This window comes from Gobius niger, assembly GCF_951799975.1.
Source record: "Gobius niger genome assembly, chromosome: 2".
NCBI classification, from domain to species: Eukaryota; Metazoa; Chordata; class Actinopteri; order Gobiiformes; family Gobiidae; genus Gobius; species Gobius niger.
The window spans coordinates 36,376,108-36,401,124 of record NC_136853.1 but is presented as its reverse complement, the minus strand read 5'-3'; the positions used below and the strand labels follow the sequence as shown (position 1 = coordinate 36,401,124).

Sequence of the window (25,017 nt, the reverse complement as noted above, 5' to 3'; positions counted from 1 at the left end):
GCAGAGGGAATGTCATATCTGAGATGGGTCGGGTCAGGGCTAATCAAACCCAGGTTAATGTTGTGCGTCACTTCCCCCACTTCATAGTCATTACCCACAATGCACTGCAAAACTGTCATAACTTTCAATGAGACCACGGAAAAATATACTGAGGCAGAAGAAGAAAAGACTTGTGAGATTATTAACTCGCTTCTATTCAGCTTAAAGCCATGCAGCGGAACATTTCATTGTTCAGTATTGGTGAAAATGACCTAAAATAAAGATAATTCTTTGCTGCAGTGAGTGGACTTGTAACTTTGCTGGGAGAAGCTTCCCTCCATTGAGATGTTGCTTTGCCAAACTTTAGGTTTAACAACATAAGGTCCTCGTCCAAATGCTTTATTTTGATAACACAGCAAAAAAGCTGTTGCACTTTTTTTCTTTTTATAGTTTTGCGACAGTTTAAGTGCTCCTGTGACTTAACTTGGACTAAATTCTGCAGTGTTCCTTCAAAAGTATAAGTAATAGAAAAAAAAAGTAAAAAAAAAAAAGTATCACACATACAGTGCAGTACCAGTCTAATAATAATATCTACTAATATTGCAATGACTAGTATTGCAGCAAGTCTTTCATCTTTATTCGTGACTTCTTTAGGAAACTCTTCTGCTTAATCAATTAAATGCATCCAAAAATAAACATAGAGACATATTTATGTTGAACTTTTTATTGCAGTGTAGCATAAAAAGCATGACAAATTGTAAAGCTTTTTTTCTTACTTTTTACAATTTCATTAGAAAAATATATAACTTTAGCTTCACTTGCTTTACACCTTATATATGATTTATTTATAACTTATTTAAAGGCTATATAATCACAGGACGACGATTCCCACTGACACGGACAGAAGGCACTCTTCATAAATCAGAGAAACACTAACATTCACCATTACAGTCAGTACACAAGCACAGTTTGCACAGGACTTTATTTTCTCCGCAGGATTATTCTGCCCTGGGACAGCAGCGTGCACTAGAGGGGCATGAAGACGGGGACTGGAGGCGCGCTCCTCTTTCCGTAGGCTGCGGATCCCACATTGGTCGGAGCATAGACCGTCCCTATGGTGTTGCTGGAGCGCACCAGGAAGTCTGCCAGGCGCTGGGTCACGCAAGTAGCCGTGTTACATTTCCTCTTCTGGACATAGTGACTGTCGGGAGAAAAAACCTACGATGAAACTTGGCCCTCTCACATGGTTACACTAAGGAAGCTCGGAAAAGAAATCCCATGTCACTGAACTGATTTTTTTTATGAATATCTACATTTATTTGCCACTTTACAACACAGATAGTAGAGTGGGTCATCGCTATATGTGATTTATATATGTTCTTATTCTATTTTAGACTTTTATGTATATTTATCTATTGTATTTGTATATAACATTAGTTCACAGGCTACCTATTCCAGAGATCCACAGATAATTCTAATCAGTGTTTACTATCTAATCCATATTAGGATTATCAAGGTCTTTTATTCCTTGGCTGTTCTTGTAGATGGGACGAATCCTTGTTTGGAATAATGCTTTTCTTGTTTAGCACAGTCTGCTATATTCAATATTGAGGCTAATTTTAGATACGGTACAGCATATGGATCCATACAATGAATTTAGTGGCTGTAGAATATTCAGAATCTAAAGCTCATCTGACGAACTGAACCAGCCTCACCTCCCTACTGTACCGTTCAAGTAAATGCTCTGAATGTAAAATAAGCAGATCTTCCTGTTTTGCCTCTGGTTGAATCGCTACCACCCGTGAAATAGTCTAACAACAATGTTAATGTACTTACCTGTTTGGAGGTGGGAGCTCCCGTTCGAAGCGTGGACCCAAAAGACCAAGAAACGGATTCGAGACCAGCCCAGACAAGGACCAGCCCAGACCGCTCTCCTGTTCGCTGGACCCTGGACCCAAGAACCTACACAACACAAAAGAACACGATGAGGGGGTGCACGGACACTCTTCAGTCTTTCCTGTAGACTCAAGAGCGAGACCGGAGAGAGTGGGGCACTTTTCTCTCAATGAGCTGCAATTGGCTTCCTCCTCCAGTGTTATATCCATCAGTGACATGAGCGCAGCACCAGCACTTTGCAGACAATTTCATGGCCGCTTTCCGCCTAACCTCAGACTCCACCGGTGCGCAAGTTCGTGAAAACCGAGGAATTAGGGATGTCACGATTCAGAATTTTGGAGATTATCGATTACATTACGATCATCGAAATTAAGCAAGAAAATACAGAGAAGTTCACAAATCCTTCACAGTATTGCCTAGATGGTGTAAATGTTTTCTAAAGAAACGGCCTAAACAAATGAATCAACTTCGTTTTTACCATGACAAAACAAACGCAGCTGCACATGGTTCTTTTGGGACTCTTCAAGTTATCAAAATGGATACGATTTTCTCTCTGCACACTGGATTATTATTTTGTGCTGGATTTCTCGCTGGACGGAGTTTCTTCAGTCTTTCCCGATGACTGTGCAGCGTTTGGCACGAATACATCGAGGAGACTTTAACCACAATAACTGTAAAACCTGCCAATCTTGACATCCTTATGTGCGATTAGTCTTTTTTGTGAAGTGATCGGAGAAAAACGTAATGTCCTGAACTTTGAACAGGCCAGTCCAAATGAGTATTTTTTGAGAACCTTTCCCATGGTGAAAAAACTGATGTCTATTCAGTCCAATGTCAGTTCTTTTTACTCTACAAACTCTTGGTACAAAAAGACAATAGTTAGCGATAGATACAGAGAAACATCAAATAGATATTGCCATAAAAAGGAGGCAGCAGAGCAATGTTAATTTTGACAACAAATTTAGTCCTGGTTTTGGTCTTTTTTAACAAAAATGTAATTCAATTTTAGTCAAGAAATTGCATATAAATTTAGTCGACTTTACATTTATAACATTTATTATAATCATGCTTAATCAAGGTCTTCATGGAGCTTCTCCCCCATGAACAAAGCACAGACCTGTTACTTTGGCAGTGAATGTAATGACACGAGGCTCTATCAAACTGTCAGTGGAGGTTTGAATGATTTTAGTCACTTCTTTATGTTTTTATTTAGTCTTATTTTAGTTGACGAAAATATTTGGACATTTTAGTCACAGTTTTTGTCTTGTTTATTTAGCTTTAGTCTAATTTTAGTCGCCAAAAACATAACTTTGGCACAATTGTAACACAATTAACACTGCAGCAGAGGAAGGCTTCCTGACAACCTGACTTGTCCATTACATTTTTTGGGGTGTCCAGTCATTTTTGTCAGAAAAAAAATCTAGACCCCAAATCATTTGAATGAAAGAAAATCACAGTGACAGAGCTTGGACTTCAAATCTGTGCCGATCGATTATTCTGTTCGTGGGATGTCCACGGTTTACGCTGGACTCACCTGTGACTTGGAGCGGCAGAGACGTAGTGCAACAGAATTAACACGGTGAGAATCAGAGCAGTCACTCTCACAGGATACATGCTGAACAATGGATTTCTGGAACAAGAAAAAAACAAAACATGATTAGAAATACTGCACTTTGAATGGACTGCCAACAAAATGCCACAAGAACTTCCTTCAGACCAAGTACAACATGTTACAACATAAATATAATCAATATTACTGAGGCTAGTGGTTCTGCTGCTACTGTAAATAATGATAAAATACAAAATGAAATGAAAAAATTTGAATGAAAACAATTGATTGCCATAAAAATGCAAAAGAGGCAAAATTGTTGTCACTTACTGTCCTCGCGTTTCCTCCCCAGTCCTGGTGATGTGCCTGAATCAGTTTGTCTGATCGCTCGCACGCTCACTACAGTTATACCTCCACGCGTGACATCACCTCCCCCTCTCCAAATATAGACCTGCCTTTACCCTGATGGAGAGGGGGCATTGTGGGTAGGACTATGGTCACATTCACAATAAAACAAACTTTTCTACGACGTGCTCTTGAACCCGTCTACGTCACCACCTCCGTCATACTTTTCTAGCTGTCTTCGTATGTTTCAACGTGAAGATGGCTGTTAATGAGGTCGGGGGGGCGCTTAAACTTTGAATCCCCCTGCGTCCCTTTGGAGTTTAGCCGTGATGAATAATAAACGTACAGAAGGGTTAATAATTCATGGGGGATCATTATTTTGATGGGACAAGTCACAAACAACAGTACTAATTAATGAGGCAGATTGAGCGTGAGTCATTGGAAAACTGGTATTGGCGTCGGGACCAAGAGGGACAAATCTGTGAAATGTAGTATTTAGTTAGTGGTTAGTTAGCTGGTTTATTGTCCCCGAAAGGAAATTAGTTTTTAAAGTTTTATCCTAAAATACCAAGAACACACACACACATTGCAAACAGACAACACATTATCTCACATTGATAACAAAGTGCAGGTCTTTAGGACGTTAAATATGGATTGTTTTGAGTGTTGATGGCTCGGGGAATTGACTGTTTTTCAAATGTGCTCTGTTGTATCGGAGAGGGAAGCAGAGGTGCAGTGGGTGAGTGTTGTCCTGTGTTTCTGCACGTGCCATGCATGTTATGGCCTCAGTGTTTGTCTGTGTGAGGTTGGGAGTGGGTAAAACCAATGACTTTAGCTGCTGTGGTTTTTATTATAGTGAACATATTCAGTTTTTTCCTTAAAGTTTTCAGATTACGGAGAGTCTGCTTGCGTCTTTTATGAATGTCCAATGTGTGCGTGTCAAAACTGAATTGATTGTCGATTGTGAGTCCCTGATATTTGATTTCTATTTTTTTTTTTAAAGAGTAGTGTGGCGTCATGGCGATGTGTAAACAGGCAGCAACCTCTGTCACTCTCGGTACAGCTGCGTTTTTTGCCTTTTTCTGCGAGCTGCATTTGTGGTTTCTACCACCTTTGCTCTGCCCAATCCCGTCAGACCTTGGAAGCTAAGCAGGGGCCTGGTCGGTACTTGGATGGGAGACCGTTTGGCAACACCAGGAAGCCTAGCGAATGCAGTGAGTGAGTGAGTGGCTGGTGGTCGGAGGGGCCGATGGCGCAGACTGGTTGCCTCGCTTCCGTCAGTCTACACCAGGGCAGCTGTGGCTACAATAGTAGCTTACCCCCACCGAGTATGGAGTGAACGAAGAGTGCAATATAAAGCATCTTTGAGTGTCCAGAAAAGCGCTTTATAAAACCAATTCATTATTATTATCATTATTATTATTTTTCTGTGTTCCACATAGTTTTTGTGGGGATCAGTGGATTTCTTTTTTCTTTTTAGTCCACAATGGTTCTGAAGAACGCAGCCTTTTCAAAATAAACAGCTCGCTTATCAGCTAAACCCAGTTGATTCCCTACAAATGTCTTCTTCTGAGACACTGAAGAGGCACCAAGAGCCCCCACACCTGCAGCACGGTGGAGGGGTCACAAGAGGCGCTACAGGGGGAAAAAAAGGGGACAAACGAGGAGGTATCCGGGCGAAACTCACAGCTAAGCCACACATGCCTTCTATTGTTGTGGCTAATGGACGTTCACTGGAGGAGGTGGAGCTGACCAGTGCAGGACACCACGCTCTGAAACAGGGACAAACCCAGGAGGTGCTGCACCGTTTCAGAGGATCAAAGGAGACTGAAGGCAGCCAGCCAGGTTTCCTCCGGGTACTACGGTTTCTCCAACCGCCAAAAACATGCTGGTCAGGTTGACCAACAGTGGCAGCGGCTCAGGACTAAGACCTGAACACGCTTGTACAATGACAAATAAAGCACTTGTTTATTTTGTTATGTTGTCAATGATGGTGGTGTGTGATGTGGTGCCGAAAGTCCTGAGTTGAGTCATTTATTGTTGTATAATCATCAGTTCATCCTTTGAAGCTGATCTCATGATCAAAGCAACTGAGCAACAGACTCAAAATATTTGTTCGTATTTCTGCAGCAGATAAATATTGGTATATATTATAACTTGTAACCCACCTTTCGTCTCGACCCACCTGTTGAGAAGCACTGATAGGAGATATGAGTACCTAGTGGTTTGTTGTTTTCAATCTAGATTTGTTTTAAAACAAACTTGTAATGGAGTGCTGCCGATATTGTTCTGTTATATATAGGTAACAGACACATGTGTGAGATTTGATACCGATATTTAGAGGTCTTCAATATGGTAGTGCTTTAGATAATTATGTATATTTATATTAAGCAGTAACCCTAGAGAGATTACTTAATACCTTCTTAATACATAGTTATACTAATAGGAGAGATAAGACAGAAACATATGATCCAGTAGTGTGGCATGGTTATTTAAAAAAAAAAAAAAAGTATATATATATGTATATATATATATTATAATTTTTGTATAAGTGCTATGTGCCCCCACTCTAATCTGTAAATTTTGCTAATCCACTCCAATCGTCTTAACCATATCCACTGCACTACACCTCAGCTGCTTGTGCAGTATTTAATTTCAGCCTGCAGTCCCATTTGGGGTCTGTGGGGAGTGGCCTTCTGTCTGAGCGCCTGTAAGTGCAGCCTGTTTGAACCACAGCAGTAAACAGGAGTGGAGCCTTAATGGACACCTAACACTCTGAGCACCCAGAGGTCCCACAAACAAACTCCAGCAATTCCTGTAATCTCAGAACAAACGGTTGTTAGTGCAGCGCAGAGAGAGCTCCCCGTTTCAGTCGAGAGCACCAAAATATATCACGTTTTAAAGGCTATTTTGGGATGCACTGTTTTGTCAAAGATGTTACTTTTACTATTGCTGTTCTTGATGAAATGTAAAAAAAAAAAAAAACATCTCTGTGCTTTTTTTAAATTATTATTTCTCTCTAAGTTGCACAAAATATATCCACATATGGAATTTAAAACTGATTTCATTGTGCATACTGTATATGATGTGCACATCCATTGATGGAGGAAAAATCTACTGAGTGGGATTCCATGTGTAGGACTTAAAAGAATGATGTCTGGGGAAATGTGTCACTGCTTTCTAAGAACTCTTACACCAGCTATCGCATATTTTACTGCTTTGATCAAATCAGCAAGTTCCATGTGCAGGTATAGGTAACAAGAAAGTAATTGCACATTGTAATTAAAGTGCCAGATGTAGTATAGGTGTACAACATGCAGGTGTACGTGTATCAAAGGTGTACATAATGTCTAACTTTAGCTCACAGCCCGCGCTGACGTGTAGTTCGATTAGGTATGGTGTATTGGCACATTCGTTATGCAGTTATTTTCCCTTGTTCCGCCTCATTACTCTCTGTTTTTCTTTGTTCCCTCTTGTTTCCTGTGGGTATAGATCAGGAGTGTTGAACTCGTTTGGGTCGTGGGCCGAAATTCAGCCCCCACGACGGGTTGCGGGCCACATATATTGTAAAAGACTGTGGCCTAATGAATAACAATGGCTTGCACTTATTGTGCTTTATCAGCCTGTGTCACACATTTCTCAAAGTGCGACATATAGTTATTATTCATTCACTCCACACTCGAGGGTGGTAAATTACTATTGTAGCCACAGCTGCCCTGGAGCAGACTGACCATTTACCACATGGTTATAATAGGCTGTTTATATCCTGATCTCTTAGAATGTCAGTGCCCTCTGCTGGACATGTGTGGAATTCTTACCTTTAAAAAAATAAAATAAATTAAGCTGCCTTCTAGGTGCTGGACTGAGCATTCTGTGTTCTTCTGTGACTGTTACCACTTACCATTGTTACCACGACTACTAATAATAATATAAATAATATTGATTATAGTAGTGAAGAATAAAAGGAAGAGGAAGTCAAGGATGAAGAAGAAGATGAGGAAGAAGAAGAAAAGGAAGAAGTAGAAGAAGAGGAAGAAGAGGAAGAAGAAGAGAAAGGGGAAGAAGAAAAATAATAGGAAGAAGAAAAGGAAGAAGAAGAAGAGGAAGAAGAAGAAGAAGAAGAAGAAGAAGAAGAAGAAGAAGAGGAAGAAGAAGAGAAAGGGGAAGAAGAAAAATAATAGGAAGAAGAAAAGGAAGAGGAAGAAAAAGGAGAAGAAAAGGAGAAGATGAACGAGAAGACAAAGATGAAGACAAAGAAAACGAAGGAGAAGAAGAAGAAGAAGAGGAAAAGAAGATGATAAGGAGGAAGATGAATGTGAATAAGAAGAATTGGTAGAAGAGAAAGAAAAAGACGACGAAAAAGAAGAAGAGGAAGAAGAAAAGGAAGAGAAAGAAGAAGAAAAAGAAGACGACAATGAAAGAGAAGATGAACGAGAAGAAGTAGAAGAAGAAGAAGAAGAAGTGTTACCATGTTGTTGTGTCCTTACCATACCTGAATAATAAATTCTGCGTCCACGGTGTAATAAAGTATTGTATATTGCTAATACTGTATCAATCTATTTATAGTTCAACAGTTCTAATGTACCTGTGCATTAGCAGGAGAACCCCCGCACACATTTAAAATCCCACCTAAATATTTGTGTTTTTCCATTAGCGTCATTCCCACCTCCCACTGAATATCTGAGAGCAGGCTTTTGGTCGTTAACGGTATGGAAATAAATGACTCCATGGTCACTAACGCTGTGGTTTGTTACTGAAAGTGATGACTATCGCAGCATTTATTACTTCTGGATAAAGCACTAATGTCTCTGTGACATAAATGTGTGATTTCAATCCTACTTTAAGTTGATTCATGGGCAGCTGAAGGTTCTGCCAATGCAGCATAAAAAAGTCCATCATTTTTGCATTTTAGTAAGAGTTTTGTGACTAGGCTCTACCACTTTGGCGCATGCTGTATAAAATATTTGAAACATGTACGGTAGACTGAAAATAAAAATCACCCAAGCATGTAATATTCTTGTTTACAACAACCTGGCTTTAATTGTTCGAAAAATAAACAAAGAAGAATTTGAAGATTTACTAATTGGCGCCTAGTTTGTTACAGGAATGTATTTTCTGTGAATTTTCTTTACAATTGTACACAACTGTAATTAGATTTAGTACTAAGTAACTCATGCCCCTAGAGGCCATAAGCACCACTGCAGGAGTCATAGCATGTTACGGTTTTTTACTCATTAATTGTCCATGAGAGTAAATACTACACTGACAGAAAAGACAAAGGGAGAGAGGGATATTGTGCATCTAATTACACAATGAAGATCAATTTGATTCATTTGAACTTGTCTGTAAATACTGTTTAAGTGGTGCTAGCCCGCAGTTTGCTTTGCCCGTTAGCCCGTTAGCTTCTTCGTGATTCTATTAGTGTGTATTTGTGACTCCGACCTGGAGGCAGGAAAACTGCAATTGTGTTTTTTGGGCCAGAGACACCAGGGGGAGATGAAAGACCCCCCCAATCATCCCATCAACACTTGTATTACCCCCAGAGGGACTACGAAAAGGATTTATTAAGGTAAACAAGTTACTTAGTGCTGCTTTAAAGGTTTGTGAGATTCAGTTCACTTTGTTCATGTTTTTCTTATGTTCAGGAGCAGTAATTTGAGAGAAGGCACAAAATCACATGTGATTTGGGCAACTCCAACAGCTGCCCACACGACCCGGAAACGGAAAAGTGGAAGAAGATGGATGGATGGATGGATGGATGGATGGATGGATGGATGGATGGATGGATGGATGGATTTGTGTATGATGAATACTTATGGAGACGGTTCATTTGTTGTTTTCAAAGGACATTATATTATCAAAAATTATTTACAGCGATGCCGAATTGTTAATCATCGAGCCATAGAACAGCACAACAAGAGTTTTGTGTAGATCTACAGCTAAAATGTAAAACATTGATTGAATGGGCATTGTTTAATTCATTTTATTTCAAAAGGTTAACTTAACGCAAAACAATACATCTTAAAAATATTGTCTTTATTTTTCTATATATTATATATTAATTTAGAGCCTAATAAATATCTGAAGCAGCGTCCAGCACTAAAAATGTCTGTAGAGAAATTATCAGAATTCTCTGCACATACTGGACATGACTGACATAATTTAAGAGTTCATTTCTCAGTGAAACCAGTGCCTTCATTTTAGGACAGTGTTGTTTCTAACTCAGTCTTGGTACTTTTGTTTATCCCATTGGCGTTCTCTGCTGTCGCTGGATTACTGCTCCCTGGTCCATCTGTACACGTGGCCTGGACTTGGTGCGGTGTAAGCACTTCACCTGTGGATTTAGAGGCATCTTCTTCTTTTGCCATTTTGGATGAACTTGAATGAACTTGAAGGGAGGTTTCTGGTGCTCGAAGCTCAATTCCTTTCGATGTGTCCTGTTGTTTTGGGTCGACTGTGGGTTTTTTGAACTGACGTCTGAGCAGGATGATGACTGCAATGATGAAGATATAGGAACATCCACTGAGTCCTGTTATTAGGCCCAGGAAAATGATCCTGTTTTGAGAGAAAGTGTGGCGTTTTTACAAATATAGCTAACTGGGAAATTAGAGTGAATAGGACATGGTAGACTACAAAGTTCACTTAAACATTTGGCTAAATCTTCACCTTTTCCGGACTATAAGTCACACTCTTTGTTTTCGTTTGGCAGGGTCTTATATTCCAGTGCGACTTATAGTCCGGAAAATACAGTAGCTTTCCTAGATTTTACATGAGCATAATATTGAGTTTAGTAGTGAAGAAGAAGAAGAAGAAGAAGAAGAAGAAGAAGAAGAAGAAGAAGAAGAAGAAGAAGAAGAAGAAGAAGAAGAAGAAGAAGAAGAAGAAGAATAAAAGGAAGAATAAAAGGAAGCAGAAGGAGTCAAGGATAAAGACAAGGATGATGATGAAGAAGAAGAAGAAGAAGAAGAAGAAGAAGAAAAGGAAGAATAAAAGGAAGCAGAAGGAGTCAAGGATGAAGACAAAGATGATGAAGAAGAAGAAGAAGAAGAAGAGGAGGAGGAAGAAGAAGAAGAAGAAGATTATGATGAGGAAGAAGAGGAAGACGAAGAACAGGAGGAAGAAGAAGACGAGGATGAAGAAAGATTAGGAAGAAGAACACCCGTATGAAACAGAAGAAGAAGATGGAAAAAGAAGAAGACGAAGAAGATGGGGATGAAAGAGAAGAAGAGGAGGAAGAAGACGAGGATTATTAAAGATTAGATGATTAGGAAGAAGAAGAGCACGAGGAAGAAGAACACAAGGATGGAAAAGAACAGGAATGACACGAGGGTGAGGAAGACAAAGAATATGAGGATGAAGGAGATTAGGAAGAAGAAGATGAGGATAAAGAAGAAGTAGATGAGGATGAAAAAGAAGACTATGAAAACAAGAAGAAGATCAGGATGAAAAAGAAGATGAGCATGAAAAAGAAGACGAGGATGAAGAAGAAGAGAGAGAAGGAAGAAGAGGAAGAAGAACACAAGGATGAAAAAGAAGAAGGACAAGGAAAAAAAAGAGGAAGGAGAAGACGAGGATGAAACAGAAGAAGAAGAGGATGAAAAAGAAGGCGAGGATGAAGAAGACGCAGAAGAAGAGGAACTGTAAGCAAGTTTGGACATGTTACCTGTACATATCAGAGTCATAAATGCGACATGCTCCTCTGCCTCCGCACTTCCTAACAGCCCACTTTAGACAAGTCGAGTCGATCAGGGCTCCAAAATACACCGGGGCTGGAATTCCACCTAGAGACACCACAGTGACAGTGACTGATGTTGCAACTCTCCTTTAATATCTCAAAGTATTTAAGTATTTAACAAATTTATCTTGGTGCACTTTATTTTTGTTCAGTCCTTCTGTTTTAAAAGTTGTGCACATGAGAGATATAGACGAAATCTCTGGAATCGCCCATATATGGTCATGTTTAAAAACAGTTAAGAGGGAAGACAATTTGGAGAAAAATCTAAACTTTCTCTAATTATTATTCAAAAACTACTTTAACATGGCATGGAGAGCCCATAAATACATAAATAACGGAGAATGCTAACATGATGCTACATGCTAGCATCGTGTTAATGCTAGCTAGCCGTAGCTACAACTGCCGTTTTTTTTTTTTTTCACTTCTACTGAACAATCGGCTGTGAGAAAATATCCATATGGACCCGATTTAGACTTGACTTTATTTGCATGTGATAAATAAGCTTATATTTAGCAAGAGCTCCACCGCCGTGGTCATCGTCTACGGATTTCCCATCAACCAGTGCTCCTCCTGTGACCAAAACAGTGGAGATGGCGGCCGCGACACAACCATCTTTCACCAAAGAAAAAAAAAGAGTGATGCGCACTGAATGGGTGCTGCTGCCGGATGCTCTCTCATCGAATGCAATTTCTCCATCTGTGAGATCAATAAAGTATCATCTTATCTTATCTTATCTTTAGCCAGAAAATGTCTAAAAAGAGTGAAAAATTGTGTTTCCCAAAAGATTCTATTTTCCCTCTCGGCGAGGCCACGCCCCCTTCTATGACGAGATGCCGTCTGTATGACTCAAATTGAAAGGTCTTACCAAGAGTCCTCGCCACCAGTGCCTCTACACCGAGAGCAAGAGATTTGAGCTCAGGGGAGATGCATCTGTGAGAACAAGGTCAGTGTAAGTCTCTCCTGAAATGGTTGTTTGCAGTACACAAAAAGAAAAATAGCAACAAGAGTCAGAGTAATTGTTTTACTGATGATACACTTTGAGCTCTAGGCTGTGCTGTGTTTACTACTATGTAATGAGCGGTTGCAGGTGTAAATTGGCATCCATGTGACAAACTGGAAACAAGTATCTTTCCAATGATTTTGCCTGTTGTGCACGACTACAGCTTTAAAGCAAATCTGAATTGAGCAGACTACTTCAGCTGAGTGTCTCCAGACCTGATGATGACCATGTATCCCGGCGTGGCCCCCAGGGAGCTGATGAAGGAGCTGAGCACAGACACAGCCATGTAGGACTTGAAGCTCCGAGTGCAGTCTTTGGCATGAGGACACTGGCCCAGCTTCACTGAACTACTGCTGCCCGCCGGATACGACATGTCCACACAGCTGCAGTTAAGAAACATCTGGGGGGATATATATATAAATGTAAAATAGATATATGCATAGGCTACTATATGTTGAATACTGCTAACAAAGATTTTAACCAAATGCATTTTCTCCAGTTCAGTTCAGTTTACCCCCCCAAAAAAGCGATTCATACCCACGTCAACCTGTTATTTCTACCTTCCTCATTCTTGCCTCTTTGCGGCTGTAAAGCTTTTGTTGTCAAATTTCGCACACTTTCTTTCAGAATACTTTAAAGTGTGCATGACAGGTTTTAATGCTTTTGAAAATATGACTTATTTATTTAGTTTAATGAAGAAATGCTGGGCAGAAATTTTATTTGTATTCTTATTTTTAAAGGGGCTAGATTCAAGTTGGCCATTTTATACTCACTACTGCCACCTCAGGCCATGCGTGTAACTGCACCTTGTATATGAAGCTCGTACATGACGGCACTTCGGACCCAAAGTAACAACTTTTTGAGTGACAGTGCAGGATGGACATGGCTGGAACATGTAGGGGGAGGAATAAACTTAGTTTTGATTTTTAAACTCCGTATAGTCCCTTTAAGTTGCTGACAGGAAGTGACACAGATAAAGGTAAAGTTCCATAGCAGTTTGACTCACTAATTTGCCATTGACATAACATGGTTGGCACGGCAACAGTTTGAAATCGTCCAATAAGGAAGTGAAACTGTAAACATCACAAAAAATGGTCAAACTAAAGAAAGCTGGATGAATTTTTTGGGCAAAATCTTGAATATAATTGTGTTAACTATGTTTTACTAAAAACTGTGTCTAATGCAGGGTGTTTTTTTCACTGAGGGCCACATACAGAAAAATATACAAACAACTCTATTGTGTTAACTTCAAATGTTACAATAAAATGTTAACAATGCTTTTTAATTGAATATGCTTAAAGTAAAAGAAAAAAAAATATCAAAAAAATTCAAGCAAAAATGCAATAATATTTTTAGAATTTGCAGCGGGCCAATTAAAGCAGTACTAAGTAAGTCTTCCCCCGAGAGGCCATAAGCGCAACTGCAGGTGTCGTAGCAAGTTACGATTTTTTAACGTAGCCTATTAATTGTCTTGGAGAGTAAATACTACGCCGACAGGAAAGGCAAAGGGAGAGAGGGTTACTGTGCATCCAATTATACAATGGAAATATTTTTTTTCCCTCAAACTTTTCTGTAAATACTGTTTAAAGTGACGTTAGCCCGCAGTTAGCTTTGCCCGTTAGCATGTTAGCTTCTTCATTTCATTAGTGTGTATTGCTTTCTCCGCACCGGTGGCAGTCAAGTCGCAAACATGGTTTTCTGGCCAGAGACACCAGGGGGAGAGGAAAGACCCTCCAATCATCCCATAAACATTTGTATTACCCCCACAGGGACTACGGGGAGGGTTTATTAAGGTAAACACGTTACTTAGTACTGCTTTAAAAGTCGGCCGCACTAGGCCCGCGGGCCGTAGTTTGGACACACGGGTCTATTGTGTCATATGCACTTTAATACTTGTTTCGACCGTCAGTGTCTTATTTACAGAGTTCTTGCCGTATCCAGAGGAGCTGATGCATCCAGCCATACAGGGAGAGATGTACGTGATGCCATTGTCCGAACACACGGGGTCCCACTCCTCTGTCGAACACATGCAGTCCGCGTTACAGTCCGAGAACAGAGAGCCGCTCTGCTGGATGCCACGAGTACTGCAAGGAGAGTGAGGGTTTTTTATTTACACCACATACATCCAACAAGGCAATTATGGAGCGAACTAGATACTAACACAAGCCAACATAGACAATATTACTTTACATTGCTTTAATGGTCCTGTATATTGCATTGTGCTGCAACCATACCCACTATCAGGGCGCTACATCTAATTGTTTAAATCAAGGTATGTATGGAAAACAGAAAAAAGGTCATCAAGTTCTAATTTCTAAGAATGCAACACACCTGGACATTTCTGCAAGCACAAAACGGTCAGTTTAACTAAAGGTAAGACATGAATTTAGGAAATTGAGCACTAAAATTACTAGAGAAAGTCCAGGAAAGGCGTCTGTGCTCCAGGTGTATTTTTCATGAGTGAACAACAAAAGTGTGGGTGTTTTCATCACTGACCCATTATATGCCACGGTGAGTCCTGCCACAGGGATGGTGTCACACTTGGTGCCGAACTGCAACAGAAGCAGGAGGTAGGCCATGAAGGAGGTGGCAAAGGAGAGCTGCGCCCCCGAAACCACACTCAGCTTATATCTCTTCATCAGCAGACCCCCAAGGAAGATCCCCAGAGCCACCGCAGGCAGGTTCAGCACTCCTGATGTCAAACGAAACATTCCAGGTCAAGGTCAAGGTTTAGTTGTTACGCAGGGGGGAAATACAGTCACCACTTTGTCTCTAGGTAATGTGTAAGCGGCCTGCAACAGTAAGTATGATGCTATTGGCATTAATTAATAAACAACCAAGCTCCATATTAAAAGAGCTATCCTTGATTTTTTTTAATTTTCTGTTATTGGAATAAAATTTGTTTTGTCCTTTAGCATATGATAAAATATCAGGCTAGTAGGCATTTTTTACAGTGAAGTGACAGTTTTCTTCTCTGAAAGTTGTGAAACCTGGTTTAAACTCAGCCCCTGTGACGAATTTTGATGTTGTAAATGCATTAGGAAAGTTTGAGAAGAGTTTGGACCAGAAAATAGCAATTTGAAATTTCTGTTTCTTTGTACAATCAGGTATAGCTCCTTTAATTCTGATTAATCCATTCATTTATAATGTTCCAAACAATCAGGAGAATCTCATCCAATCCACCCAAAAATGTAAATCTTTTTTGTGTGTGTGTAAAATATATAAACTCAGCTTTATAATGTAACTTAAATCCATCGCAAAAGCATTAGTCTCCTTTTGGAAATGATGATTTACCGATGAGGAAGTTGGCCCGTGATGCAGACTGCCCAAACTGCTGCTCCAAGTATTTAGCCTTAAAAGTGATGAGTCCGATTAAAGAGTTAAACCTCAGGATGCTGCCACAGAGGAGCAGGAAGTAGGTTGGAGTTCCCACCAGACGCTTCAGAGAGGGGAGAAAGGCTGCACAAATGGAAACACACACCAGTCATAACCCGCATAATTAACTGCTAATTACATTATGCTGTCCTTTATGCAACAGACTGTTATGCAAAAATGAGCAAAGGGGGGTGGCAACAAAATTGAATCAGGAAAAAGATGTCTGATAGGTATAGAATCGATTATACATTATGGCTTTTCAAACTAATTTGACACCTCAGCCTTGACATTTATCATTGTATAAGTTGAAAATGCACATAATTAAGCTAAAAACAATGGGAACTGCCTGCAACTGTCAACTGTCCTGCTTCCAACAATGCACTCATTTCTTGCACAGTTTGTGGAGGTTAAAACGCTTAACAAATGATCCCCTTAGGAGTTCAAGAAAGTCAATTTTTGCTTTATATATTCCCATTAGATGCAATTATGGACAGGAGGTCATAATGTTATCTTTTACAAATCAACAATTGACTTTTTTTTTAACCTTCATCACTACCTTTAGCAATGTCTTTAAGTTTGACATCTTGCTTTTGGTCCAGGACGCTTTGACCCGCACTGTCAGGCACCGTGGTGGGGTTGTCCTCCTCCTGTTTGAGCAGAGAGCGAGGCAGGAACCAGAAAGGGATGCTAGAGGTGAGCATGAGTCCGGAGCAGACCAGGAACCCCAGCCACCATGCCCCGACCCATCGCGAGTCTTTGGACGTGATCGTCACGCTCTCTAGGAAAACAAGGCAAAACAGACCAGTGTCCAGGCTACCCATAATCATAATAATGGAAAATTACACAGGTTATATCTTCTGGGCCTGTGATTAGAGTTTGTTTACGGTAATTTGCAGAGAACTGTAGGTTTCCTATATGTAACTGAATTTAAATTGTTGTAGAGCTAGTACAGCATGCAGTATTAATAACAAGGCTTCACAGCATTAGTTTAGTAGTGATCATTTCCACATAAACAATTACCAGCAAATCACTTATTTCTCATGTGAAACTATGTTCAGATGTGGCTATTATGTTTTTGAGTGATTCAAAGGTGACACAATCTTCTTTTTGTAGTAAAATCGGGATGAGGGAAGATGATCACAGACCCTGCTCTTCCTGTCCTGAAAAGGCACCAGTTAACATTACACTTACCCACATCCACATATCCAATGTCCACATAGAGTTTGGCACAAAACGAGCCCAAGAGGAAGCCAAACATCGGCCCAAGGAGGGTTATTGTCTGGAGGCAAGCTGTCAGTCACAGCAACAGCAAAGAGGTAAAGTCAGTGTCAAAAGTAATTATGAAGCGCCTTTTACACTCATGAACCTCTGACATTGCAAACATAGCAGAATATAAATAAATACTGAACAGTTTAGTTCATGGCATCTGTATTTATATGAATGTGAAATACTGGTGTACCGATGTAGAAGGGTGAGTTCTCAGCTTTAGCAAAGTCGTCGATGTAGGAGATGCCCAAGGGAGTGACTGGGGATTCTCCAATCCCACGTAAGGCATTTCCCAGGAACACGTACACCCACATGGAGGAGCCCGAGTCTCTCACACAGGCGGCTTAAACATAGCAGTGCAGAGCAGCATTATATATGAGATTCATGCAGATGCACACGGCCTTTAGTGACAGTTAGTGGGTTATTATTGCCATGAAATCCAGTATTTCAGCAGCAAATATTTTATTATGATCATTCACAATATGATATTTTATAACCAGTAACAATAAAAAGTTAGCATTACAGTGATTTTCAATGTAAGCGATAAAAGGAACACACTTCCCTTTACTTTGGATATACCAAGAATATACTCAAGTTATAACTTCACAGACATAATAAAGATTTGGAATGGAGTAGAGTTATGACCCAAATATGAGGTTTTTGTTGCTCACAAAATTCTCCATGTTTCCTTAAAGTTTTGAAAACAGACATACGTACTACTCAGACACAATACAAGGACTTTCAGAAAGAAAATGTGATTACATGTGGTAACAAAAAGAGAAGCAGTGTTTCTTTGACTAAATGAAATCTGCCGCTGTGCTGGCAGAGATATACGCAGGGGCGTACTGTCTGAAAGGGCCTCGAACATGGGTTCAAACAGTGCATCTTCAGCAAAGGCATGCGCTCAAACCCAATTATCAGACATATTACTGAGTCTGTGTTTTTATGTAAACTTTGACTTGTCATTGTCAACTCCTTTCTCTGCTTCTTCAGGCTCTCTTTTACTCTTCAGACACCAATAGTTTCGAATAGAAACCAAAATGAGTTATTGCTTTTCCTCAAATCACAAAACAGCTCATCATTGTGTTTGATCATGGAAGTAGGCTTACAGTACAATGTGGAAATCTTTGCTAATCCTGGTTGGGCCGTCAGTAAACAGGGCAAGAGGTTAGTCCTGGATCAGAACATTCCAGACATAGTTGGACAAAGGCCAGTGACTTATGGTTTTTAATCACTTTAAATGTTACAGTGAAATGCCTTGGTGCGCCTGTGGCAACCAAGTGGTAACCAAGTGGTAACCATGTTCAGTCCAGTTTGTTTAGATTATTTGAACAGTTTACATTCATATATTCTTTTTAATTTCAACATTCACAACTATACCCTTATGGAAGCTCAAAAGGAATAGGCTGAAGCTAGTTACGTTACGTTACGTTACGTTACGTTACGTTACGTTACGTTACGTTACGTTACGTTATCTTATCTTGTCTTATCTTGTCTTATCTTGTCTTATCTTGTCTTATCTTGTCTTATCTTGTCTTATCTTGTCTTATCTTATGTCCCCATATTCAAGGTCGGTTATACATGACCTTGACCAAACATTCTGTCCTGAGCTTATCAACAGTTACAGTTAAGACCTTAGACTTAGCCGCATTGACAAAGAACAACATCATATTGTTGTAATTATCCGACTAAAAACTATTATTATTATTATTAATAAGCTTGTCTTCTTCCCATTCCTTTTCGCACCAAAATGTTTTCATTTTATTGTTATGGGGCAAAGGAACGTTGTATGAAATTGAAAGATTTTGGACTGATTCAGCATGTACCTTTGTCTCTGTATCTGTACACTTGTTTTGTTATAATGAATCATTATTACTATCATTAATCTAATAATATTTTGAAAATTAAAACATTTTTCAACTTAAAATCAATTATTTATTTATTAAAAAGCCAGAGTTCACAATGGGCCAGGTGAGAGTGTGATGAGCCGCTCTAACTGACTGACTGTGTGGATGTTCGTGACCGATACTGTGAGATGTTGGAAGGAGGATCCCTCCAGCCAACATGTCATGTTTTGTTTGAGTGGCAGGAGTTATCTCAACTATAGTAACAAGCTGCAACAACAGCCAGTTAACTTTACTTTTCTTCAAATTTACAATTTTGGTGATTCCCAGTTGAAAGATTTTCAGAAATTTAACATCCCACCACCTCTGTACTATGATAATATCGCTTTCTTGAATACTTTTTTGAATTGGTGAATAGATTATGCCCTCAAATAGTAATACGTTGAATAATTGCTACATTGCTTTAAAGAACATACTCATGCTTCATTCAATGCTGTAACTTCATGCCATCTTATACAGGTGTGTGTTTGTTCCTGTGTTCGAGGGTGATTCTCTTTACCTGTGCTGCCCTCCTCTGAAGACTCTGTCCTGACCTCCGGCTCCATCAGAGGATCCACACACGCCACGTAGTTCACACTCTCGTTATGGAAAACCTGAACCACTGAGTCATATTGGTATCTGAAGAAAACAAAAAGGGTGTCGTCATTCCGTCTTACAAAGATAAAATAGTCACTGGGGCTGAAAAATCCATTTGGGAATAAATCAGATTTTTCTCGCATTAAAGTAGTCTAGTAAGGATTGCAGATATGATTAAATCTTAATGTCTGAAAAACTAAATTCAGGTCCACAGTACATGTTCTTGAAATGTCTAGATCTAACAGTCGATGGTCGAGAGGCATTCATATTTGAGAGAATACTGAAGTATAAACTGCTAGATACAGTAGTACCAAGTGTTATTTATCATACTGGATCAAGCTGTACAGTCGTGCTATCTCTGTCGTAGCCTTGACTGTGGTGCTGAGCCACTCTCAGCCACTGAATGTTAGCTTGCGTATGAGTATGACGCTCTGAGAGGGTATTTATCCCTTTTCTGTGGAAGCATAGACAGACTTAAATGGTAGAGCAATGTCTCGAGTTCATGTCTCCGGGTCCCACACCGATGGTAAATAAACTTCTCCTGTATAAGACATCCAGACTGCTGCCTTTTTTTAATCTATCCTCTCGAACACCATTGTTAATTCTCTAACACCAAGAATCATGCATTTGTAAAGGGGTTCATACATGCTATTTTTTTGCTGTATTATTGACAATTTATGACTATTAAAATTGTAACTACAGTTTAAACATGATAAAGATCAATCACATTTTTGACAGCAAATTCAAGTGGAAAACCCCCAAAAATGTCCCCAGCGCTGAGCCAGAGGAAGGCGAAGGCCGTTACTGGAGCCGACTGCAGCCCAATAACCATCAGAGGCATCTGCGACTGAAGGGCTTCAAAAACAAAACACGTCTTTAAAGGTCTTGTCTCCTTGAGCCACAGAACTGTCCGTTTGGACTTAGCAAGAGAGCACCAAACATGGGACATTGGAAGATAGGAGATATTTTTATTCTCCAAAGTGAAAAAACATAACCGTGATGGTCCAGATGGTTTCCAACATTACCGGCATTACAAAACAGATTCAGTTGGGATATTTTCTCTTCCCCACAGGGGAGGGATTATGATCAGGGTGCTATTTCCTTCAGTGGAACAATAGAGCTTCAGGTGGCGCAGGAGCATCAAACGGCAGCTGGCTTTGTGCAGATGTTACAGAGACTGAGGGCCTCATCTGTGTGGGAACCACTGGTTATTGGGCTGCAATTGGGTTTTCCGCTTTACTTTTTTGTTCCATAACTATCAGGATCTTTTAAGAAATTCAAAATGACTGTGTTACTGCGTCCCACTTCAGTAACACAGGGCTACAAGAGGCCCTGCTCATGCAGCTCAACAACCCAACCACGATCAAAGCCAGAAAGTTTTTTTTGTCTTTGCCATCACGGCGTCATGACAGTGTGAATATGTGACAGAAAATGACACTGAATCCACATTTTTGCGCAGATTTGGCCTTTTTAATTGTTGCAAATTGAAGATCTACTTGGAACCTTTTTAAGATCCAACCATGCAAAATGCAATTTTTTTTGCCATATAGTTTTGTGTGGAAGTGCAATACAGGGAAATATTTAACTGTTCCCGCGCTTACCCAGGACAACCACAGACTTGAACTAGGACTAACCGAGCATCGTTCCATCTGCAGTTCTTGAACCAGATTTTGAGAGTCGCTGTCACGCAATATTTACCGTCCCATGAGGAAGTGTGTCAGTCCAGTCAGAAGGGCCCCTATAGCCATTAAGGTACATCCAGCAGCAATTAGTCTAGGACGGTGCAGTTTGGCCCCAAAATGACTGACCACAGCTAAGAATAACAGGTTGCCTATCACAGAAATGAGCAAACAGAAGTTTATATTATGCAGCTTTGAAGTACTGGATGATATCAACAGACAGAGAGTGAGTACCCATTTCGAAACTGCCATCGATGAGTCCTACATGGGTGCTGGAGAGCTCAAAGCGCCTCTCGATTTGAGTAATGGAGCTCTTCATATAGGTGCCGGTCATTGCTTTTGAGAAGAAGGCGAAGGACAGTGCCATAATGAACAACTGGAACGACACAGTGGGAGAACAATGAGAAAGTGAATCTCTTAATCCCCACTTTAACCGAGCACATTTTCTCCTATTGAATCTAAAAGCTTCTTGGGGAAAAAAAGCATCAAAATGAGACGTAAAAGAGGAGGAAAATGTGGCAAAACAGGAGACAAAGAGGAGTAAACCAAAAAAAGTTACAAAGATCCAACAAAAGAGTTACATTGAAGCGACAAAAACGAGGCGTAAGTGAGGATGAAAACGCATAAAAAAGCAATAAACGGGTGTCAAACAAAAGCAACAAACAGGTTTAAAAAAAAAAAAAGCAACAGACAAGTGTCAAACAAAAAAGCAACAAACAGGTTTAAAAAAGCAACAAACAAGTGTAAAAAAAAGCAACAAACAAGTGTCAAAAAAGCAACAAACAAGTGTCAAAAAAGCAACAAACAAGTGTCAAAAAAAGCAACAAACAAGTGTCAAAAAAGCAACAAACAAGTGTCAAAAAAGCAACAAACAAGTGTCAAAAAAAGCAACAAACAAGTGTTAAAAAAAGCAACAAACAAGTGTCAAAAAAGCAACAAACAAGTGTCAAAAAAGCAACAAACAAGTGTCAAAAAAGCAACAAACAAGTGTCAAAAAAAGCAACAAACAAGTGTCAAAAAAAGCAACAAACAAGTGTCAAAAAAGCAACAAACAAGTGTCAAAAAAGCAACAAACAAGTGTCAAACAAAAAAGCAACAAACAAGTGTCGAACAAAAAAGCAACAAACAAGTGTCAAAAAAGCAACAAACAAGAGTCAAAAAAAGCAACAAACAAGCGTCAAAAAAGCAACAAACAAGTGTCAAAAAAAGCAACAAACAAGTGTCAAAAAAGCAACAAACAAGTGTCAAAAAAGCAACAAACAAGTGTTAAAAAAGCAACAAACAAGTGTCAAAAAAAGCAACAAACAAGTGTCAAAAAAAGCAACAAACAAGTGTCAAAAAAGCAACAAACAGGTGTCAAAAAAGCAACAAACAAGTGTCAAAAAAAGCAACAAACAAGTGTTAAAAAAGCAACAAACAAGTGTCAAAAAAAGCAAAAAACAAGTGTCAAAAAAAGCAAAAAACAAGTGTAAAAAAAGCAACAAACAAGTGTAAAAAAAGCAACAAACAAGTGTCAAAAAAGCAACAAACAAGTGTCAAAAAAGCAACAAACAAGTGTCAAAAAAAGCAAAAAACAAGTGTAAAAAAAGCAACAAACAAGTGTAAAAAAAGCAACAAACAAGTGTTAAAAAACCAACAAACAAGTGTCAAAAAAGCAACAAACAAGTGTCAAAAAAAGCAACAAACAAGTGTCAAAAAGCAACAAACAAGTGTCAAACAAAAAAGCAACAAACAAGTGTCAAAAAGCAACAAACAAGTGTCAAACAAAAAAGCAACAAACAAGTGTCAAAAAAAAGCAAAAAACAAGTGTCAAAAAAAGCAACAAACAACTGTCGAACAAAAAAGCAACAAACAAGTGTCAAACAAAAAAGCAACAAACAAGTGTCAAAAAAGCAACAAACAAGTGTCGAACAAAAAAGCAACAAACAAGTGTCAAAAAAAGCAACAAACAGGTGTCAAACAAAAAAGCAACAAAAATGCAACCAGTTTTGCAGCATCTCAAGAATATTCTAGTAAAGGTATCAAGTAATCTCTTCCAAATGCACCCATTAAAAAAAACATTTTAGAAAAGTTTTGAAAAAGTTAAATGAAAGTTATCTTGATGAGGAATTGTTATCAAGCCTTAGCCCTCTATTTTTAAGTCTGTGATGAGACCCAAACTAAAAAGGAAGAACCAGAACTCTATGTACTTTATCAACAGTGCAGTTCATAAATGTAGTGACATACATACATAAGAAGTCAAATGTAGTATTATATGTTGTACTATAGCGCTTTACTCTCTCTCAAGACTTCGAAGTGCCCGTTTTAGCAATAAAAGTCACTGTGCTGCTGTACATGGTATTAGGATGTACCTTGATTTAGCATATAACAAAAAATGAGAGGTTTCTGGGGTGAAATGTCCCTTTAGCTGCTGATAGCTGACGGTCTTACGATTTCAAACACATTCAAAATTCAAAACGCTGCTCACAATCTCTCGTGGAGAGCGTAAAATCATCCAGTAAATGACCGGATTTGAAGGACCTCAGCATTTTGGGGAAAACACTTTTATAAAGTCACGAAAATATGGCACAAAATACCCCCTAAAATACAGGAAAAGTATAAAAAACAGCCTAAAACAGTGCTGTCCTACTTTGAGAGTGGAGAGACAGTTTTGTCTTTTGTTGGTCTCGTCTGGGACACATAGGGCCTGCTGGCTGGTCATCCTTTCTCTATCCACGGCTGACTCGTCCATGTTTAACTCTTCCCTGAAAGAAACCAAAAGGAGATCTGAACAGAATGGCCTATGTGTCGAAGGTTTATGGTTTATACCAACAAAAGTAAATATAAAGAGACACTTTTCATGATTTTATTTTTTTGGATTAAGCGTAATGTACGTAAGGATTAAACAACGATGAGCTGTGCATTATACAGCTTTAATGCAGGACGTGGAGGCCAGTGCATTAAAACTGTATAATGCACGGCTGTATTATCTGCTTATGCCATGGTCACAATCTGAAACTGTTCATTGTGCCCCGTTTGCTTGTTGTGCTTTGCAGGAGTTTTTTTTTTTTTTTAATGTTTTAAGCTGTTTTACCTTCAACTAGTTCCAAGTGTCATTACAATGGAAACAGCAGCAGCAGAGTGATATACGTTTGTTAAGTGATGATGTAACCGTTGTACTTCCAAGGGAGCTTTAGCTGTATTCATTATAATAGGATTTAGCTGATTTTAACTTGCTGTAGAGCCGACTACCGGGCTCTTTTTAAATATCTGATCACAAAGAAACACTACATTTTCTCTGGATTTTTAGTAATGCTTTTCTGGCATTAATGAAATATTTTATTTCTATGCACAATGAAGGCTTATTTTAAATATACAAATATCTTCCTTTTACCTGGAGAAAAGGTGAGCTATATTGTTCAAATTAGGTGTAAAACAGTTTTTGCCCTTTTATCTGTAAAGTTGCGTTTTTTCCTCAGTGTGTTAGTGTAACTCTCAACAGTTTGGACCTGGAAGTAGATAGTTATTGTGTGTGTGATGTCACACTAAACAAACGTATCGAACATGATTTAGGTGTTGCTGGACTATAACATTTTAACGCATGCCAGTTAGCCAATCAGAATTGAGTATTCACCCAGACCATGGTATAAATTGGAAATTTACAATAGATTACAATTTCTGATCATTAATTAAATTAAAAATTAACTTATTGGAAATCTATTTCTAAAATGGTA

At 39.2% G+C, this 25,017-nt stretch overlaps 2 protein-coding genes across 2 annotated transcripts in view; both read right to left on the bottom strand.

The window, feature by feature from the left end:
* Window positions 1-749: 749 nt before the first annotated feature.
* iapp (islet amyloid polypeptide) lies at window positions 750-3,868 on the bottom strand. The gene is made up of 4 exons (XM_079552552.1): window positions 3,755-3,868; window positions 3,410-3,505; window positions 1,816-1,941; window positions 750-1,180 (listed from the first exon to the last, which is right to left on the bottom strand). Exons 2-4 carry the CDS (start codon window positions 3,487-3,489, stop codon window positions 1,006-1,008), a joined length of 381 nt encoding a protein of 126 aa, XP_079408678.1. The 5' UTR covers window positions 3,490-3,505; window positions 3,755-3,868; the 3' UTR covers window positions 750-1,005.
* A 5,919-nt stretch (window positions 3,869-9,787) lies between these two features.
* Window positions 9,788-25,017, bottom strand: part of LOC306959364 (uncharacterized protein) — a 38,004-nt gene continuing 22,774 nt past the window's right edge. The window contains exons 17-30 of the mRNA XM_079551452.1: window positions 23,934-24,048; window positions 21,539-21,680; window positions 21,324-21,456; window positions 19,549-19,667; window positions 17,339-17,488; window positions 17,071-17,169; window positions 16,436-16,657; window positions 15,799-15,963; window positions 15,001-15,196; window positions 14,426-14,588; window positions 12,720-12,904; window positions 12,370-12,434; window positions 11,433-11,550; window positions 9,788-10,324 (exon numbers count right to left, since the gene is read on the bottom strand). Of these exons, the coding sequence (XP_079407578.1) occupies window positions 9,970-10,324; window positions 11,433-11,550; window positions 12,370-12,434; window positions 12,720-12,904; window positions 14,426-14,588; window positions 15,001-15,196; window positions 15,799-15,963; window positions 16,436-16,657; window positions 17,071-17,169; window positions 17,339-17,488; window positions 19,549-19,667; window positions 21,324-21,456; window positions 21,539-21,680; window positions 23,934-24,048 (2,227 nt within the window). The 3' untranslated portion in view covers window positions 9,788-9,969. The remainder of the gene's footprint in view (window positions 10,325-11,432; window positions 11,551-12,369; window positions 12,435-12,719; window positions 12,905-14,425; window positions 14,589-15,000; window positions 15,197-15,798; window positions 15,964-16,435; window positions 16,658-17,070; window positions 17,170-17,338; window positions 17,489-19,548; window positions 19,668-21,323; window positions 21,457-21,538; window positions 21,681-23,933; window positions 24,049-25,017) is intronic.

Coding starts and splice junctions, on each gene's coding strand:
- iapp (XM_079552552.1), bottom strand. CDS start 3,489: ATGTATCCTGTGAGAGTGACTGCTCTGATTCTCACCGTGTTAATTCTG. Junction 1,942..3,409: donor TCTGCCGCTCCAAGTCACAG/GTGAGTCCAGCG, acceptor TGTGTTGTGTAG/GTTCTTGGGTCCAGGGTCCA. Junction 1,181..1,815: donor GAGCTCCCACCTCCAAACAG/GTAAGTACATTA, acceptor TTCTCCCGACAG/TCACTATGTCCAGAAGAGGA.